Source organism: Mesocricetus auratus, unplaced genomic scaffold, assembly GCF_017639785.1.
Source record: "Mesocricetus auratus isolate SY011 unplaced genomic scaffold, BCM_Maur_2.0 Super-Scaffold_100007, whole genome shotgun sequence".
In the NCBI taxonomy this organism is placed as follows: domain Eukaryota; kingdom Metazoa; phylum Chordata; class Mammalia; order Rodentia; family Cricetidae; genus Mesocricetus; species Mesocricetus auratus.
This window is the reverse complement of record NW_024429191.1, coordinates 7,068,833-7,089,857: the sequence shown is the minus strand read 5'-3', so window position 1 is coordinate 7,089,857 and position 21,025 is coordinate 7,068,833. Positions and strand designations below refer to the sequence as shown.

General features: G+C 43.8%; 1 protein-coding gene across 2 annotated transcripts in view; it reads right to left on the bottom strand.

The window, feature by feature from the left end:
* Glyr1 (glyoxylate reductase 1 homolog) overlaps positions 1 to 21,025 on the bottom strand; it is a 40,559-nt gene that overhangs the window by 8,566 nt on the left and 10,968 nt on the right. The window contains exons 4-11 of one of the 2 annotated variants that reach the window (XM_013121691.3): positions 18,502 to 18,640; positions 17,826 to 18,065; positions 11,796 to 11,882; positions 10,366 to 10,422; positions 9,726 to 9,776; positions 9,561 to 9,634; positions 6,296 to 6,395; positions 30 to 140 (exon numbers count right to left, since the gene is read on the bottom strand). In XM_013121691.3, the coding sequence (XP_012977145.1) occupies positions 30 to 140; positions 6,296 to 6,395; positions 9,561 to 9,634; positions 9,726 to 9,776; positions 10,366 to 10,422; positions 11,796 to 11,882; positions 17,826 to 18,065; positions 18,502 to 18,640 (859 nt within the window). The remainder of the gene's footprint in view (positions 1 to 29; positions 141 to 6,295; positions 6,396 to 9,560; positions 9,635 to 9,725; positions 9,777 to 10,365; positions 10,423 to 11,795; positions 11,883 to 17,825; positions 18,066 to 18,501; positions 18,641 to 21,025) is intronic. The other variant, XM_040748131.1, reaches the window with a different exon arrangement.

Below are 21,025 nucleotides of genomic sequence, written 5' to 3'. Positions count from 1 at the left end.
TGAGGTGTAGAGGGAAGGGGGATCCTTACGTCCTTGGCTGCCTTTGGATCCGACACACAGGCGAAAGTGATGTCACAAGTTGAAACAACTTCAGCGGGGGTTCTTCCTAGGCGGGCCCCCTCCTGGATGAACAAATCACACTGCAAAAGTCACAGATCCTAACGTGAGCTGCATGCAATGCACAACAAACATGCTGGACAGGCCAGAGATGTGTGGACCCCTGGCTGGTCTCCCAGGCTGAGGCCCCGGGACACTGGAGCTGGAGGTCTGACCTCTTAAGTATAAGAGTGCAGAGACTTTACAGACTATCCTTTGTAGATAGATGTGGTATCTAGAATGATACACTGCTTCACAAACACAATGCCAATGACTGTTGAAGGCTGCCAGTTTGAAGAGCAGGATTTGAACAGTGCCTATGTCCAGCTCCTCTGTGCTGGTACAGCTGTGACAAAACCAGCCTAGTGACCCAAGCCACTAGCACACACAGAGGAGCGGGCCTGGGCTGTAAGGTCCCTTTCTTCTGACCACCATTCACTCCTGGGCTGTTCCAAGTCCTGCAGCCAGGTTAAGACTCATGAAGGATCTTGAAGACTTAGCATCTTTATGTCTAAAACTAAAATCATTCAGAATACCCTTTAAATCAGAACACTGGTATTTCAGTGAACATTTCCCCCATAAGATAAGAGAAGGCTGGGCAGAAGTGGTGCCTGCCTTTAACCTCAGCACTGAGGAGGCAGAGGCAGGCAAATCTCTGAACTTGAGGCAGGCTTCAGCTATCCAGGATAGGCAGGGCCATGCAGAAAAACACTGTCTCAAAAAACCAAAACAAGGTATTGAAAGATATAATCAGAATAACTTGGGCACATGATTTTGTAAGCAGGTTTTCTCTTAAAAAGAAAAAAAAACTTTAAAAAAAGTTTATTTTTATGTATGTTTTGCCTGCATGTATATACAGGCATCACATGTGTGCTTGGTGCCTTTGATGCTCAGCTGGAGGTGCTGGATTCCCTGAATCTGGAGTTATGGGTGTTTGTAAGCCACCACTGTGGGTTCTGGAAATGAAACTGCATATCCTCTGAAAGACTAAACAGTGTTCTTAACTGCTGAGCCATCTCTCCAGGACCCCTAAAATGCTTTTTTTTTAAAATTGCATTAATTTTATTTGTATGCATATATGTACACATGTGAAGGTCATTGTTCTCCTTCCACTACAAGGGTTCTGGGGACTGATGCAGGTTGTCAGTCTTGGCAGCAAGCACCTTTACTCACTGAACACAAGGAACCATATTTGTCTTTTCTTATACTGCCACAACTACTTGGTTGGTGGACATTCAAAACTGTCTAATTTTTATTTTGGAAATTACCCAATAACTACTGATCTAGAACTGTAGAGATGGCTCAGCAATTAAAAGCACTTATTATTTTTCCAAAGGACTTGGGTTTTATTCCCAGTACCCACAGAGCAGCTCACAACCTTCTGTAACTCCAGTTCCAGGAGATCCAACACTCTCTTCTGATTTCCAAGGGCATCAGGCTTGCATATAGTATCTATACACATATACAGGCAAAACCTTCATACACATAAAATAAATATAAAGTAAATTTAAGGCCAGATGTAGTGGTGTACACCATTAATCCTAGCACTTGGGAGGCAGAAGGTGGATCTCTGGGAGTTTAAGGTCAATCTTCAACTCACAAACTGAGTTCCAGGCAAAGCCTGAGTTATATAGTGAGACCCTGTCTAAAAAACAGCACTTAAAACAACAACAACAACAACAACAAAAAACCCTGCTTATCTTTTTCTTTTTAAAAAGATTTATTCATGTATTTTATGTATAAGTGCCCTGTCCTCATGCAAATCAGAAAAGGGAATCCGATTCTATTACAGATGGCTGTGAGCCATTATGAGGGTGCTGGGAATTGAACTCAGAGCAGTCAGGTGCTCTTAACCACTGAGCCATCTCTCCAGCCCCCTTATGTTTTCCTTTAAGAGAATTTTGATTGTTTATAGATAGTCTTTGCAGATTACCTGGAGATAGTTCTCTGATCAGTCTTTGCTGCTCCTCCCTACCTTGTAATGAGCAGTCTTTGTTGGAGGCAAGTGCTGTCTAGTCTACTTGGTGGCTTAGAGTTCTATGGTAGCCATCAGGGACTGAAGCTTTAGGTTTTGTTTTCAGGCTAGGAGTTCTCACTGAGTGTCCAATTTTAAAAATTATTTATATATGTTTATGTTTACAGATGCACATATATGTAGACTCATGTGCACATAAACTTAGGAGGCCAGAGAACAACATCCAGTGTCTTTCTAAACTGGCCTCAATTTTAATTAAAAATTGTAAAGGCCCAGCTTTTTTTTTTTTGGTTTTACGAGACAGGGTTTCTCTGTTATTGTTTTTGGAGGCTGTTGGTCCAGCCTGGCCTTGAACTCACAGAGATCCGCCTGCCTCTGCCTCCCGAGTGCTGGGATTAAAGGCGTGCACCACCACCACCGCCCGGCTAAGGCCCAGCTTTTATGTGGCTATTAGGGGGTTTGAACTAAGGACCTCAGTGAAAAGCAACTCAATCATATTTTAGAGAGAAAACCGGTCTACTTACTGTATTTACTGCAAAGAACAGTAAAAGGAGAACCACTGGTCCCCTCCCCTTTTATTTATATAGATGAATGTTTGCCTGAATATATGTCACATGTGCACCTGGGGGCTTCAAAGGCCAGAAGAAGGTATCAGACCCACCACAATAGCACTGAGAACTGAACCCTGGTCCTCTGTAAGTACTATTAACTGTTGAGACATTTTTTCTTTCTCTTTTTAATTTTATGTGCATTGGTATTCTGCCATGGGTTGTTGGGTCCCCTGGAACTGAAATTATAGACTGCTGTGGGCTGCCATGTGGATGCTGGGGAACTGAACCCAGGACCTCTGGAAGAGCAGTCAGTGCTCTTAACCACTGAGCCTTCTCTCCAGCCCCTTGAGCCATTTCTTTAGTCCACCACTTACCCTTAAGGTATTTTTTTTTTTTGGGCCAGGCAGTAGTGGTGGCGCATGCCTTTAATCCCAAGGAAAGAAGGAAGGAAAGAAGGAAGGAAGGAAAAGAAATTTTGATAGTGTTTAATTCTGCAGCTGAAGTTAGCCCAGGCTGGTTTTGAACTCATGGTGAACCTTCTGCCTATGCATGAGCCATTATAACTCAATTTTATTCCCCCACCCACAAGACAGGGTTTCTGTGTAACAGCTCTGGCAGTCCTGGAACTAGCTATGTAGAACAGGCTGACCTCAAACTCACAGAGATCTGTCTGCCTCTGCCTCCCAAGAGCTGGAATTAAAGGCTTGCACCATCCCTACCCCATTTACTTTTTTTTCTGGAAATTAAAACCATGTTTCCTATTTATTATCTCAGAAGCACCAGCTATCATTTTGGTACTGGAGTCTCATTGTGTTGTGCAATCAGTCTGGCCTAGGAAATCTGGCCTCAAGAGATCCTCTTGCCTTAGCCTCCTGAGCACCTGTGGCTCTTTACCTGGCCAAAGAACCATTCAATTTTTTTCTTGCTTTTATATTTATTTACTTAGTGATGTGTATATATGAACATGTGGGTCAGTATAGTGATATATTATTTATGATTTATTAAAGCTTGACTGAAGATTCAGAAAAGCAAAGTCAGCCACAAGCCTTAGAAGCCAGGAGGTGGTGGTACACCTTTAATCCTAGGACTCAGTATTAAGAGATAGACAGATCTGTGAGTCCAAGGTCACCAAGATCTATAGAAGAGTGGATCAGTTTAAAAGAGAATTATAGCTCACACCTTTAATCCCAACATTAGAGAAATATATAAGACAGAAGCAAGGTCTCAGAGAGGCATTCATTCTCCAGACACACTGAAGATAGGAGCATTCATTCTCCAGTCATGCTGAGGAGATGTTACAGTCTGAGGCTTGGTGAGAGCTCATGGAGACAGGATCAGCCCTTTCAACCCAAGTTTGAGGTGAGAGCTAGTGACCAGTTGTTTTGTTTTTCTGATATTCAGCTTGAAGTTTGAAACCCAATATCAGCCTCTGGGTCATTTATTGTTTCATGTTACAGGTCAGAGGTCAGGAATCCCTCCTTTTACAATATGAGTCCTGGTGATCAAATTTAGGACTCAGGTGGGTAGACTTGGTGGCAAGCATTTTTTTTTTTTTTTTACCTAGTGAGCCATCTCCCCAGTCCCAGAAGACCTTTTCTTTTTTTCGAGACAGCAGTTCTGTGTGTAGCTCTGGAATCTGTCCTGAAACTAGCTGTGTAGACCAGGCTGGCCTTGAACTCACAGAGATCTGCCTGCCTCGGCCTCCCAAGAGCTGGGATTAAAGGTGTGCCCTTCCACTGCCTAACAACCTTTTTTTAAGTGTGTGTGTGTCAGCATCTCACTATGTACCCCTGGTTGGCCTGTAACTTGCTATGTATATATAGACCAGGTTGGTCTTTCTCAGACTCATAGAGAACTCAATGTTTCTGCCTCCCAAGTGCTGGGATTGAAAGCAAGAACCATCATGCCCAGCCAAAAGACCATTTTTATCAACAGTCTTAAAGGAAAATTATTACAGGCTTTTCATAGCATTCTCTTGCCAGGTTCTGTGCTAAGTACTTTCAAGTGGAGTACTGTCCATTTCTGCCCTAAAAAACAGGTGCTCTCACTCTGCTTCTCACACAGGGGGAAACAAGCAGAGAGTATTGCCACGTAAGGCAACAGCACTTCTGTGATTTGAATTTGGGCCTGCCTGACTTAATTCTTCCATGCTTCACTCTCTTGTCCATGTTTTGAACCAAGAAGATGGGCAGCCAGAGGCGCTTCTATTAAAGGGAAACATTCCAGTTACCACACATGCCCAGACACCGTGCTTTCCCTCACTTGCAACAATTGCAGTCCTGAGAATGCTGGAGTCACAAAGACTACAGTGGAGCTTTAGGATCTTACCCGGGTTAGTTTCCCATGGCATCTACCCAATGCTCAACACCTGTTTCCAGGTTCCCCACAAAACCCAATAGTTTTTCTGTTATTGAAAGGCACCTGATCCAGTAAAAACCAATTTTGGGAGTGGAGGTACTGGGGAAGAGAACCAGGGCCTTGCTCTAGCAACGACCTACACTCCAGACGCTAAAATATTTTGTTTTGTTTTGAGACAAGGTCTCACTGTGTAGCCTTGTCTGGACTGGAACTTATATTGTAGACCAGACTGGCCTTTAACCCCAGATCTTCTGCCTCTGCTGGGATCAAAGGCATATATCACCACACCCAGCCCCTAAGATAATTTTGTTAATTATCATTTTTGCTAATATTTTATCATCATTTAGCGCCATTGTCTCCTTTAGTGATCAGCTCTCACTTTAGCCCTGTAGCTATTAATCATTCACAGGGGTAAAGCATACCACATGTCTCAAAAGGGAACACCTTTCTAGTTTCTGTTTCTTCATTCCAGGCAAGAACAATGCTCTCTTCTCAGAACTGCAGCATTCCTTGCTGCTCACCCTGCTCAGAAAGGGCCACATCATAGGTATGGTGTGGTGGTTACAAAGGATGAAGTTAGTCTGCCTACATGGTCCATGTGATAGGGCACCCTTCATTTTATAGCAATGGATATTTCTGTTACTACTGTTATTTGTATTTTTTAAAAAAGGATTTTATTTTTTATATACGTGTACATGTGTGTACAGACACAAGAGGGCAGGTGTTCAGAAACCAGAAGAGGACACAGGCTCTACTGGAGCTGGAGTTACAGGTGGTTGAAAGCCACCTGATGTATATGCTAGGAACTGAACTCTAGACCTCTGGAAGAGTAGTACACAACACACACTCTTGTTGAGCTATCTTTCCAGCTTGTTTTTTTTTTTTTTTGGAAACAAAGTTTCTCATAATTTACACTGTAGACCAAGCTAGCCTTGAACCCAGAGATATGCCTGCCTCTGCCTCCTAAGTGCTGAATGCTGGGATTAAAGACATGTGCTACCATGCCTGGCTTCTTGTTTGTATTTTTGAGTGTCTGGGACTTCCTATATAACCTAGGCAGACCTAGAATATAAGGCAATCCTCAAGCCTCAATCTTCTAGGTGCTAGAATTACAGACATGTGCCATCATGTGTAGTATACCTTGAATAGTTTTAAATACTTAAATTTTTTATAACAACATCCTATATATCCTTCTGCCTGGACTAAGCTTAGCTCATTTTTCCCTAGGTGCAGAACACTGAGTAGAAACACTGAATAACTAACTACCCTCAGTTACTCCACCTTCCAAGTGACAAACCTCACCCTTAATACTTACTTTCTCTGCAGTCCGGTTCCAGACAGTCACTGTGTGACCCATTTTTAGCAAGTTGGAGACGATGCCACTTCCCATTAAGCCAAGGCCCAAAAATCCTATCCTGAAAGAGACAAAGACTGATTGGTGCAGACAAAGGCATGTCCATCCTGCAGCACAATTAACAATTCTTTTATGACAGTAGGCATCAAATCCAGGGGGGGGGGGGGGGGGTTCATGATATACAGCCTTGGTCCAGCAACTGTACCTCTTTCTTTTTCTTCTGGATGGTCAGTAAGGGTCCCTAAAAGCATATGGCCATGTCTAAATCTTTGACCACCAGAGACCAAAGCATGACTTCCATGGCCTATGGCAAGTCTTCCAATTGCAGGCCCCCCTTGCTTCTGACAGCATCCGAGTTTCTAATTCTACTCCATTGACAAAGCACAGAGTTGTCTTCAGTTCCTGAACAGCTTCCTGATCAGCAACCCCTTGCACTAGGCCTAAATCCACACAGTGTGTCCCAAATCCACAAACCAGTCAGTGTTGATAGCCAGGCAACCTCCACAATGCAGGAGGTACTAATAGTATGCACCATCTCTCCCTGACATCTGTTCTCCCAGGCTCTCACTCTTGACCTCTCTACCTACATCCTCCAAAGCATTGCTACCAACAACGCTTTCTTGATCTATCACACTCTCTGTGACTAAAGTGCATATGGCAAATTTTGCCTACCTTTAAGTTCCTCTACTTACTCCTTCCCGCTACAGAGAACTGAGTGGGACTGCTTGTTACTACTACTATCTTTATGTACGTGTACAGAGATCTTCATCTTGTCTAAATGTCTTTTCTGGTTCTTGTACTTGTGAGTATGTAAAAGTCAGAAGATAACCTTGAGTGTCATTCCTCAGACACAAGCAACTTTTTGGGGGGCCAGGTTCTCATTGGCCTGAAACTTGCTAAGCAGGCAAAGCTTGCTGGCCAGTGAGCCCCAGTGACCTACCTGTTTGTCTCCTTAGCACTAAGATTGGAGGTATGTACCACCATGTCTGGCTTTTTCATGTGGGTACTGGGGACAGAATTTAGGTCCTGGATTATGTGGCAGGAGGTTTACCAACTGAGCCATCTCCCCAGACTTTTTTTTTTTTTTTTAATTTTTAATCGAGACAGGGTCTCACTTGGTAGCTCAGTCTGGCCAGATATGTTGCTCAGTAACCTCAATTTAGAGCAATATCCCTGTGTAAGCCTCCTGAGTGCTGGAATCCAGGATTAACCACTATACCCAGCTGATTTTTATATACCTTTATTTCTTCTTGCCTGGTACTATAGTTAAATGCCTTCCTTTTTTCAGAAATTTCACTATTTTCTTCTTTTCAATTTGCTTTTTTTCTTAGCTCTCAACATTCTCCCCTACAAAGGCTCTATGAAGCCTCCCCATACTTTTTTATTTTTCTGGAATCTCGCTATCAGGCACAACTAGAAAATGACTACTTGGAGGCTTCCCTTACTCTAGCAGGAATACCAGTATTCACCCCTCCGTCCCAGAACATACATTATGTCAATCAAAGCCACCACCTTTCTCAACAAAACAAGGATCTCTGACCACCAGGTTCTATGCTGAGACTTTTGCCATTCATAGCTCTCTTGTGTAGTACAATTTCCCCCATGCAGCCTATTAAGACAGGGGAATTTTCTTTCCTTTTGTAATTCAGAAAACTCAAAAAATCTATGAACAAAGGATTTCCAACATAACAAGTAACAGTCCAACAGTCTGTCAGTGTGGATTAATGTGTATCAGTTGCTTTGTGTGACTGACTCCAAACTCATATTAAGAAAGAGATGCCTTGCCAGGAGGTGGTGGTGCATGCCTTTAGTTCTAGCACTTGGGAGGCAGAGGCAGGTGGATCTCTGTGAGTTTGAGGTTAGTCTGGTCTACAGAGTGAGTGCCAGGACAGCCAGGGATACAGAGAAACCCTGTCTTGAAAAATAGAAAAACAAAACAACTAGAAAGAGAGTTGTCTTCAGAGGCAGTCAAGGTCTTGGGTGAGAATAGGAGGACTCAAGTTATTAGCCCTGTGCTGGTCTTGTTTTTGAAATGAATACAATCCTTACTAAAGAACACCTACCTACCTTCTATGCCTGACCCTCACCTTTTAGTTTTGAGACATGGTTGTGCTAAGCAGCCCATGTTGGCCTAGAACTCCTGATCCTTCTCTGCCCCAAGCCTCCCAAGTGTGAGGTTGCAAGTGTGCATCACCACCTTTGGGCTCTGTCTCCCCAACCTTTGATTAGTTTCTAACAAGCTTGTATCTTCTGCACACTGCAGAGGGGAGTTCAAGAAGAACCTGTATAACTAGGGATTTCAATAGTTTGAACTGCCAAAAGATATACCTAGATTAGTCTGTGAGAGAACTATGTGGAAGGTACAAATTCATACTTGTTATATCACTCACAACACACTTCCTTAGTAATGAAACCATTTCCACCAAATGACTGTAGGCTCACAGGCTCAGTTAAAGCAGCAATGAAGACAAGTCTCTGGAAGGTTTGGGGCCCATTGTGCTGGCAAGGTGGGAAGCAGCTGGCAGGGGCATGGGAAGGACTGGGAGGTGACACAGGGAGAAATGAGTAAATCGAGACAAAGGGCTTTAGTACAAAAACCTGCATGCCTCTCACCATGGCTAATTTTGGAGCAAAGCAAATTTATATTCTGAGCCAAATTTCCAAGAGTGGCTCCAGACTAGCAGTGGCAGTAAGGGCAGTTTTGCTACTTGCAAGGAAATGAGTTTCTTTTTCCTTTTTTTGAGACAGGGTCTCTCTGTGTAGTTCTGGCTGCCCTGGAACTCGCTCCTTGTAGAAGAGGCTAGCCCTGAACACACAGAGATCTGCCTGCCTTTGCCTCCCAAGTACTGGGATTAAAGGCGTGTGCCACCACCACCCAGGTGGAAATGAATTCTTGGGCTGCACCCTAGACATACTCTATCAATTGAGAAGCCCTAACCAGGATGGGGGCCTGAGATAGTGCTTTTCAAGACATCTTTTGGAAGGCTCAGAGAACTTCTTAAGTAGCTCAGACTCACTGACAATTAGGAACCCAAGACCTGAGCCTATTCCCAAGGGAGGAACCCATGGGAGGTGGGGTTGGGAATAACAACTTCCTCTGATAAGTGAAACTGTTGTAAAATTATTATCAGGCTTGGACACAGCCCTTCAGGGTTCCCTTGATGCCACTTCCCCAGCTCTCACAGAACCCAGAGCCTCCAGGAGGCCTCATCATCCAAGGTCTTACTTTTTGTCTGTGGGTGTGATGCTGCCATTCACGGCTGTGCTGTCTGCTGCCTGGATAGAGGTGGAACCAGTTTCCTAGGGATAGGGAGCATAATAATCATCTAGCAGTCTGACCACAGTGAAACCACAGGTGAAATAAAAATTCAAAGGCAGGGAGCCTACATACCTCTTCACATATTTTCAACTTCTTTGTGATCGCCTGGTAACAGACAGCTGGCTAATAAAGAGGGAGAAAACAGATAACTTATTAAGTGCAATAGTTCTACATGGTAATTTCCCTAAATGGTTAGGCCTAAAGAGAGACAATGACACAGGGTATTTATTTGTCGTATAATTTTAACAAATTCAGGGGACAACACTCATTACCTCAATACTCCACATAGTTCTTTGAAGGTCTGTCTAACCTTCAGGTGTCAACTTATGTGCCTCACTATGGAGCTGGTCAGTAAAAGCTGGGCTGGAAATCAAATCTGCCCACCTCCAAAGCCATTCATTGTTATAGGATCTTTGCAAAGTTTGGCCCAACCCCCAGCATCACAAACTTTAGTAAAGTTTCCTGCTATAGCCACAGGTCTGGGAAGTTATTCTGACCACAGAGCCACAGGATGTAGCACCATGCAGCATGGAGACAGCCTTCATGTCTAGCTCCTCCTGCCTGAGACTCTGAAGGCAACTGCTGATATCTTGGCAATGTTAAGTGGCTGAGTTTTAAAAGCTTTTTAATTTCACTGGCACCTAATTTTCTCATGGGCCTACACTGTCACTTAGCTTGTTGCTATGGCATTCATAAACAAGTGAGGACTCACCTTCTCTGTTTGGCTCAGCAGAAAATGATGGAAATGAGGATCTGCATCTTTGACTGGCTGAAAGCAGAAGACAAGGAAATCAAATGAGCTGCCCTCTACGAAAGTTATTTCCTCTTGTGTAGAAAAGGACACCCTCCTGCTGCATGGTTTCTTCAACAGTCTCCTTCAAAGCTGTTGGCAAACCTCTACTCTTTCACTAATTAATTAATTAATGTTTTTCAAGACATGGTTTCTCTGTGCAGATTTATTTGTTTATTTATGTTTTTTCAAGACATGGTTTCTCTGTGTAGCTTTATAGATCAGGCTGGCCTCAAACTCAGGAGATCCACCTGCCTATACCTCTGCCTCTTTATTGGTATTAAAGGTGTGAGCCATTCCCTTACCCCAGCCATCTCTTTTTATTTCCTGTACTAATGATTGAATCCAGGGGCCTTGTACATGCCAGGCAAGTGTTCTACCTCCAAGCCCTCTTGTCACAGTTTTTTTTTTTTTAAAAAACACTCTCACTTAGATTCACCCATGCCTTCAGAATGCTGTCTCTTCACTTTTTGTTTTGAGATAGTATCTAAGTTACTCAGGCTGGCACTTCAATTCTCTTGGTTACTCAGGCAGGCTATGAACCTGTGATCCTCCTGTTTTAGCCTCTGTTAGATTTGCCTTTCACAAACAACTGCCATTCTAGTTAAGAGAAAATGGGCTCAAGTACAAAAAAGGCAGATGTTTCTGCAGGTTAAGATCTATCCCTCTAGTAACCTCTGTGGAAAAATATTACAAAACTCTGCTGTATTCTAGTACTAAGCATTCACTAGGCATGCAGTTGTTCTGGCTACATATGCCACAGCAATTCCAGGACTTCTAGGATCAATTCTGATTACATTGGTCAGGACCATAGATATCCCAACTGTTCACAACTATGCCTGTACAAGGTGGAGGCACAGTGAAGCCAGTATGACTCCGGCTACTAAACATCAGGAACTGCATTAGCCGAGTTCGGTGGCCATGTTTCTGTAACCTTAGTACCTTACCTGGTATCTAGTGTGAGGCTGGCATGGACTACCTAGGGAGACCCTGTCACAAAATAACTTCTACCTCAACCCTCCCCAGAAAAACTACCTCCTCATAGGTGGTAGTGGTGGGGTAACTGAGGGAAAAAAAAGTATTTATATTTATGGATGAGAGGGTATTTACATTAAATACAAGAGCAATCCTAGCCTAAACAATAAGAATGATAATCCCACATATGATGTTGAACAGGCGAACTTCCTGGAACCTCAAACCTAAAACATTGAGTACCCCTTGGATAGACTTCCGTACTGCTTTCTAATAAAACAAAACCAAACAACCAGAAAAGGGGGAAAAGGGAAAGAGGGCCACATAGCAAAGTCAGAAAATCTGCTGTGTGCTTGTTCTGACATTGTGGCCAGTCCTACCTCGCTTGCAGTTGGCTGCCATTTAAATGCAGCCATTGGTCCGGCCATCATCCCCTTTACAGTGCTAGACTCCGGGATGGTGAGGTCCTACAGGAGAAAACCAGAGAGAGCATTAGGACACTTTGTTTCCCTTTTAGCTACTCATCCCTGAACTAAACTGGCAAGTGCCTTGGTCTAAATGTAAGTTCAACCCAATTCCCTTGGCAAAGCTCTAAGTGGGAGAAGAAAGGCAACTGCTTCCTGTCAACACAGTGAGCCTTCTTCAGTCCTGTTATCACAAAACCCACACATGCACTTGTGTCACAAGAATGAAGGTTAATTATGAAGCTACCCGAAAGTTTCAAGGACATTCTTTATGGAGAGTAAAATCACTAAGAAAATAGTGGCTTTGGAGGGAATTTACCTTGTCTTAAAAAAACAAAAACAACCGCCTGGTACTGCTGAGGAGACCTGCCCAGAATTGGAAGTGATGACGAATGCAAGAATACATTTGGGGTGGTCTCAAATGAGCAGCTCTTTGTGTGCATGGCCTGTGCCCCATTCCCTTGGACAAAGTTGGTCTGGCCCCTCCTAGCACTATGATAACACCTCAGCCCTCACCCCCCTTGGTAGGACACCAGGGTGAATGTCCATGTGTCCACAGTATTTCACAGTTAACCGAGTTTCCTTCTCACCCGTCCCACAGCTGCTTGCCCCAGTTCTACTTTCCTGGAGCCAGGCCTCTTCCTCTACTACTTTGACTCCCCCTTTACTCAAAGGGCAGTGACCACTGCTTTGCCACTATAAAGTCACCCATCCCCCTTGTCACTCACACTACACTGGCTGTAATACCATCATCACTGTCAGCAAGCAGCTGAAAACTGAATCTCCTGCTCCATTCTGGCCCCATGCAACTTAGTCTCCACACACCAGCCCAGTCAGACCTTACCGAATCTGCACAAAACCAGCTCCCCACTTCTCACAACGAAGCTACAGTTTGCTATGGCAGCCTTTATGGAGGGCATTAAGTCAGTCAGCCACCTTACTCCACTCTCATATCTGTCCCGACTTGTCCTAATTCTTTTCTTTTTTCCCTTTTTTTTGGGGGGGTTGCTTTTTGAGTCAGGGTTTCTCTGTTAATAGCCTTGGCTGTTCTGGAAACTCACTCTGTAGACCAGGCTGGGCCCAAACTCACAGAGATCTGCCTGCCTCTGCCTTCCGAGAACTGGGGTTAAAGGCGTGGCACCACTGCCTGGCCTGAATCCTAATTCTTTCTCTTCCCATGCCATTCTCTAGTTTACCAGCACTGTATTCCCCAATCCCAAACAGGAACTGGCCTCAGAACTTCTGTATTATTGGTGATGGCTTTCCATCATGTCTACCTGACTCACAGGCTTACTTTAGGGCACCATGGAACGGTCCCCTCATCAAAGAAGCTTTATTTGACCTCTCTGTACCTCCTCCCATTTGAAGGAGATGTTGATTATAATGACAGCAAAGGTTTCAAAAGTCATCTTAGTGCTAATTTACATATATGGTCTCCATTACTCACAACGGAGAACTAATACTGTCTTCTTTTTACAGAAAAGAAAATTGAGCTGCAGAAAGATCAAGTAGCATTGGTCAATCGTGAGACAGATTAAAAAATTCAAACTCCCAGGAATGGTGGCACATACCTTTCATCCCAGCCCCCAAGGAGGAAGACACAGGTATATCTCTGAGTTTGAGGCCTGCATAGTTCCAGGCCTCAAAATATACACACCCACCAAATACAAACAAACAAACAACCCAACCAAACCAAAAAAACCAAACAGAACAATTCAAATTCCAGCACTTTGGACCTGGGGTTGGTGTTATTACAACTGTGTTCTCCTTCCACTCGACTCCACACTTGCTGGCATGTAGATGAAACTGAACATGTATTAGAGAAGTGGGTATCTCTCTTCGTGAGGGGGCCATATCTGCACAGCTCTTAAGCTTCCTCTCTAGATTCGTGGCCTGTGGTGAGGCTGCCAAACAAGCATCCGTGTAATAGAGAGGCTAGTGTAGTGCTGCCTCAAAGACACTCTGCAGTGCAGATACAATCTCTATCTGAGCTAACATAGAAGACACTCTGCAGTGCAGATACAATCTATCTGAGCTAACATAGAAGACACTCTGCAGTGCAGATACAATCTATCTGAGCTAACATAGAAGACACTCTGCAGTGCAGATACAATCTATCTGAGCTAACATAGAAGACACTCTGCAGTGCAGATACAATCTCTATCTGAGCTAACATAGAAGACACTCTGCAGTGCAGATACAATCTATCTGAGCTAACATAGAAGACACTCTGCAGTGCAGATACAATCTATCTGAGCTAACATAGAAGACACTCTGCAGTGCAGATACAATCTATCTGAGCTAACATAGAAGACACTCTGCAGTGCAGATACAATCTATCTGAGCTAACATAGAAGACACTCTGCAGTGCAGATACAATCTCTATCTGAGCTAACATAGAAGACACTGCAGTGCAGATACAATCTATCTGAGCTAACATAGAAGACACTCTGCAATGCAGATACAATCTCTATTCCAGCTAACATAGAAGACACTCTGCAGTGCAGATACAATCTCTATCTGAGCTAACATAGAAGACACTGCAGTGCAGATACAATCTATCTGAGCTAACATAGAAGACACTCTGCAGTGCAGATACAATCTATCTGAGCTAACATAGAAGACACTCTGCAGTGCAGATACAATCTCTATCTGAGCTAACATAGAAGACACTCTGCAGTGCAGATACAATCTCTATCTGAGCTAACATAGAAGACACTCTGCAGTGCAGATACAATCTATCTGAGCTAACATAGAAGACACTCTGCAGTGCAGATACAATCTATCTGAGCTAACATAGAAGACACTCTGCAGTGCAGATACAATCTATCTGAGCTAACATAGAAGACACTCTGCAGTGCAGATACAATCTATCTGAGCTAACATAGAAGACACTCTGCAATGCAGATACAATCTCTATTCCAGCTAACATAGAAGACACTCTGCAGTGCAGATACAATCTCTATCTGAGCTAACATAGAAGACACTCTGCAGTGCAGATACAATCTCTATCTGAGCTAACATAGAAGCCTCCAGTCATATTACTACACAGCACCTGACACAAGGCTGGTTGAGTTTTAAACTGTACTCAGTGAAGTTGGGCCAAACCTCTATCCCTGATTCACTCTTCTTGGTGTGTAAGTGAAATTTTAGGAGTACCACAGGCCTAACTGTACTTTTTCACCTGAGGCTGAAGCTGTAGTTCTTACAAGTAGGAAAGGAGAACCCACCCAAGACATGGGAGCAAGCACCCAGGCAAGATCTGAAACAGAAGAAGTCTAGACATAAATTCAAGTGCTCTTCTGAAGGCAAGCATTTGCTACCTCTGAGATCAAGGTTGGTCTTTTCGGTTATCTATTGGGGGCAGAAGATTACACCACAACAGAATGGTACGCACTTGGGACTCTACAGCCTGTGCTTTACTGCTTACTGCCAGTAAATGACAATTGCTATGGCAACACACCTGCACTCTGAGCTACAGGACAGATGAGGTCAGATGCACTGTCACTCCAGTACCTGGACACACTCCCAGTGCTTCACACTGAGAACAAGGCCAGCCCAGAACCACCCAGAAAGGGGAGACTGTTCCCCTAGACTGAAAACAGGTTAAAAGTTACTATCACCCAATGAGTTACCCTGTTGTAGGGGTGGGCTGCTTCTCATTATCAACTCAAAGAAAGCCTTGAGATAGGAGAAGCAAGCTTGGGTGGGCTCTTGGGAGGGCTAGACTGAAGTGACTTTCCACCTTAGTTTTCACCGCACACCTTGCTCTGAACCTGGGAACAGCACATACCGGGTTTGGATCTGATACCCATTGCTCTCCAGGTATAGTCCTCAACACTACCCGTGGACCCACTCAGTTCTCACAGTAAACCCATGAGGCTCCAGGATCAGGTGAGGAAACTGAGGGAAAGGAACTTGGCCACAGTCAATCAGTTGCAAGCCATAGGTTATAATCCAAACATAGATCCTTTGTCCTAACCTGTCTATTGTGTTTTGCTTCATCGAATAGGAAATGGTTTCTGTCCAGGATGATTCAGGAATCTATGAGGAGCTTGCCTGAAGAGGGTATTAATTTGGAAGACAGTATAAAACATGACGGCTCCAATTCCTTCTTGACCGAAAACTATATTACATCTTTTGGGGGCTTGTATCAGGTCATGCCCTATAAAGACCCCTATTCACCGGGGGTTGCAGTTTTCTGAAACTCTCTACCTCCTGAGCATGGTCATAGGGGGACTCTTGCTCTCTTCCTTCTGTTCTCTTAGCCTTAGGACAATGTGAAGGCCCTTCTCTAATCAGAGGTCCACAGAGGCAGGCCAGGCTGAGCCTAACCAAAGATACTTTCTTTTGGAACCCTGAAGTGTTTTAAAAATGTGAATCAGGGCCAGGTGTTGGTGGCGCATGCCTTTAATCCCAGCACTTGGGAGGCAGAGTCAGTGAGTTCAAGGCCAGCCCGGTCTACAGAGAGAGCTCCAGGACAGCCTCCAAAACAATACAGAGAAACCCTGTCTTGAAAACCAAAACAAACAAAAAAAAGTGCATCAGATTTAAACTTAGGGTGTTTCACATACAATTCTGTATTTCCAGCTCCTTCCTCTCATGGATACCAGACAATCTGGCAGTAGTTGGCCAGGTACCCTGTGGATGGAATGTAACTGGGCCAGTTCCAAGATGCAGTGAGCGTTCCTGCTCTTTTGCAAACTCAAGGCAGACTCATTTGCTCTGTGTTCACTGGTGTTGCTCTGGCATCTAGTGTTTCATCAAGGTTTTATCACCCACTGTTCGTCAGCCATCTGGCTTCTGCTCCTTTTATTCTAGTTGCATGTCTCCTAGTGTGCTCCTCACAACTCGCAGGGCACCTACTTCCTGAAATTCAAGACTTGTTAGACATAAGGTGAGAAATGCACCATTTCCTCCTGGTTTCATCTGGCCACACTTCCAACTTTACTACCCTAAACAAACATTCTCTTTACAGTTCAGCCTTTCTTTTGAGCACTCTCCTCATATCCCCCAGACAAGCTCATCTAATGTAGTGGATTAGGTTGTTCTTCATTCATGGCTTCCTAAGTCTACAGCTCTAGTACTGTTTGGGCCATGTTTCGAATGCATCACACTCAAAATACAACTGAAGGCTAGAATGTAGCTTAGGATAGAGTGCTTGCCTACCATGTGTGAGGCTTCAGACTCTACCCTTAGTTTCATAAACAATGACAACAGCAAACCCTTTGAATCCTTCCAAAAGCCACAAAGAACCAGTTCATTCTTCTGTTAGACAGCTCCACCTCCTGAGTCCTGATAATGTAAGAAATAACAGCACTATCTTTTAGGAGTGAAGCTTGGCTCCACTTTCTCTTCCCTTTTCATCTACACCCCTTCACATAACCAGCTGCCAAATCACAGAAGGGCTTCCTCTGACACGCCTCTTCCCATTCCTTTCAGGAAACGCTACCACCTCTTATGCATATACCAGTGACTTTGGCTTTCTTTTTGGCTTCAAGCCCCCTTTAGCGTCCTCACAATTACTAAGGACCAGTTTGGCATACAATGCCATCTCAACAACCAGCTTAAATAGCTTCCAGGGTGCTTCCACTATCCTGAATGATCCTCTGTGACCCTGTCAACCTACCTGAACCTCTGCTTGCCCTTCCTGTCAGGATACTCATGCTAGAATCATGGCTCACATGGGCCGCATGTTCACCGATAGTGTTTTCCCTCCCTTCTTGCTAGCCTTCCTCCTGGTCAGGTCTGTGCACCCAAGCAACTCAGGGGACTGCTCTCCTGCCTCCACCTCCTGCTCCTGCTTTGTGCATTCTGCTTTCACTTTATTTATACAACAGGGCAAGGACTCCAAACCCACTAGACGAGCAACATCACACTTGAGAGCATGGCTCTACTTTACACAAAAAAGGGACTAGTCGGGAAAGCTATAGTGGTAAGACAAACCTTCTCATCCTTTGGGGGCCGACCCCGCTTCCGGGGACTTTGCTCCTGGGCTCTTTTAAGGCATTTGGAGCCTCTCTCTGCAGAGCCTGAAGTCACCCTCTTCTTTCCTTCTCCCACGTTCTTCTTCACCTTCCCTTCAGACAGGCTAAGCTTGCGTTTCTCATCACCTGAGTTTGGCCTACTTCTCTCCTCACTGGAATTACGCCGATTCTTGTCATCAGCAGAAGTGTGGGATGATGTCTGAAAGTTCAACAATAATAATGATGACCACTACAACAGCCACTACCAACATTGGCCATGTAGTGCCCTCGGCATTTTTGTGAATTATCTCCATAGCCACCCTGAGAAACAGGATCCTTGCTCACCCATTTGGATTGGAAAAACAGCTTGTAAAAAGAAAATCATGTCTCTTGTCTACAGCCCCAAAGCTAGGATGTGGCTGTGTTCCTAAGCTCTTAGCTACACTCCAAAGCTGAGCTACTTCTAAAAGCAACATGTCTCAGAAAAAAGTGAGCCTCAGAAAGGTGAGCCACAGGCATAGAGCTCTGGGACCACAGTTGTTCTCTTGCTAGGCATCACATGGGAATGGAGTGAGTCTGTGACATATTTCTTCTGCTAGTAACCATGTAAAACCACTGGCCTGATGTTGGAGGGGAACTGCTGAAGTCTCTCTCACCTGGTCTTTCCCTTTGGCTCTCCTGAGGAACTCTTCAACAGCATCCACAGCTTGCTGGAACCGTTTGCCCTTGTTGATCTTTATCATTTCCTCTTTGTGAGCATGATAAGGCTTTAGCTGTTCCACTTTGATCCAGGCACTAGTAGAGAGCAAACACAGAAAGAGTTTTATCCATACTGCATTTGCCAACACATTTCTGAGATCTCACCAGGGTAGGATTTGAACATCCATTTGTTTTAGCTAGAAACTAAAAGGTATAAACCTCACAGTCATTTGTTCCAAACTCTTAAGCCTAAAGTAAATTTTCTTGAAACAAATAGAATTTTCCTTAAGTGAAATCACGGTTATATACTTTATTTTCACTCTCAATGGCCAGCTTTCCACATCCAACCACATACTGCCAGAGAGGCCGGTGGGCAGTCTGCTGTTGTCAGTGTGCAGCATGAAGGCCAAGGATACCCGCAAACATTATAAACCATGGCAATACTTTCACATAAGGAAACAACTGTTGCTGTTCAACTATTTTCTTTTTTTGAGATGTGCTCTCAATATATAGTTCTCTCTGTCCTGGAACTCACATGAAGACCGGCACTCCTCCTATCTTTGCCTCTTGAATACTGAAATTACATGTATGAACTACCTCAAGTGGCTTAGTCAACTATTTGAACCAGATATATAAAATTTGTTCAACAACCCAGAGCCTACAGTCGGGAATGTAACCAGGACTAATGAAATAATAATAATAATAATAATTATTATTATTATTTAAAGACAAAGACTCGTTGTTGGAGAGATGGTTCAGTAGTTCCAGAAGACCTTCGCTCAATTCCCAGCACCCAGGAGATCTGGACTGCACACACATGCTGCATAGACATACATGCAGGCAAAACATCCACCCACATTAAGGAAAAAACAAAAAAGACAAGGACTCATGATTCTTTTGCTTCCACCTCCCAAATGCTGGGATTACAGGTGGTGCTGGGGATTGAACTACTACCTATCAACTGAGAACTCTACCCCAAATGTAATATCTAACGTTTGCTGTTTTTAGGCAGTCACTAAGCTTACATTTGTTCTTAAATGATGGTATCCATGACTACTAAACCATACATACATGTGGTTCAGGATGAGGGCAGTAGTCACAAATGGAAGCTTTAGATGGCATTTTTCCTGAAATGTAAAATGAACTCCTCTAATTTTTTTTTTTTCTTGAGACAGGGTTTCTCTGTGTAGCTTTGTAGACGAGTCTGGCCTTGAACTCACAGAGATCTGCCTGCCTCTGCCTCCTGAGTGTTGGGATCTAAGGCATGTACCACCACCACCACCACCAATTGTTAATTTAGACTGTTAACATGTATCACATTAAAGTTAAAAAAAAAAAGCAGTCAGCTGCTACTTCTGGAGTATCTGGCCTGTCATTGAACTGAGCAAGTCTCCTGCAGTAGGCCTTCTGTGGTTTCCCTAAATGATGTTCCAGATTTGAGGTGCAAATGAGAACATATTTCAGGTATTAGTTGTACCTGTTAAAGTATAGATTAATTTATATGTTTTCCCCTGCAATACTCATAGGGTCTCATAGCATAACCTCCTGAAAGAGTGGACCAGGCTAAGGATATAGAGACTGGATTACATCAATAGCTGAAGTTTCTTTCCTTAAAGAGAGCCAGAGAATATTAATGCATAATGACCAAAGACCAAAGTGTTTTTTTATCCACCTCCATCTTCCTGCACTCTGAGTGTTGTATAAGCAGTTGTGAGGATGAGTCAAGAACAAATATGGTAGCCCTGAGACCTTAGCCCACAAGTTTGACACAGCACACTAGGGCAGGCATAGTATCTATATGACTAAGGCAAATAACACACAGGTATAGACACTAGTCTCTGGCACACAGGCTCAATCAACCACAGCAGTGGAGTGAGATGTTTTCCAGTGGCCAGCTCAGTTATAGTTTGCAACCTGACAAGAGAGCCATGAATCCAATCCACAGGGAAGAAACATGGACTAAAGTATTGACCCCTAACACTGGCCAGTATGCCTCTAGGGACCCCAACCCCTACCTACCTCTCACTGTATTTACAAAATTCCAAAGAGGTAAAGGCAGTAAAGCTGTAGTACTAACTGGTGGCTCATTTCTGAGACCACACCAGTGTCAGGGATGAAGCCTAAAGAGTCATGGTTCTCAAGACCCACAATGCCCATCCTTTACAGAGCCGTAAAACTAGATTAGATGCTCTAGAGGCAACAATCCCATTCATTCCTTTTTGTCACTGCCATGCCTACTTCCTCCCACCAACTTCTGATTCAGGGGTAAAGGTGAATGAAGACTTCTGTGGAAGAAAGGTCAATAAATCAGCCCCCTTTTTTTTGGGGGGGGGAGGTCAAAGTGTTTTAAAAGATTTCTGTAAGAATGAAGAATACACACAAAATTCCATTCACCTTCCTGATAGGACTTTGAAACTATAATGAAATTTTCCTCAGTACAATGATCTTTGAAATATTCAGATGAACTGACAATACAAATAT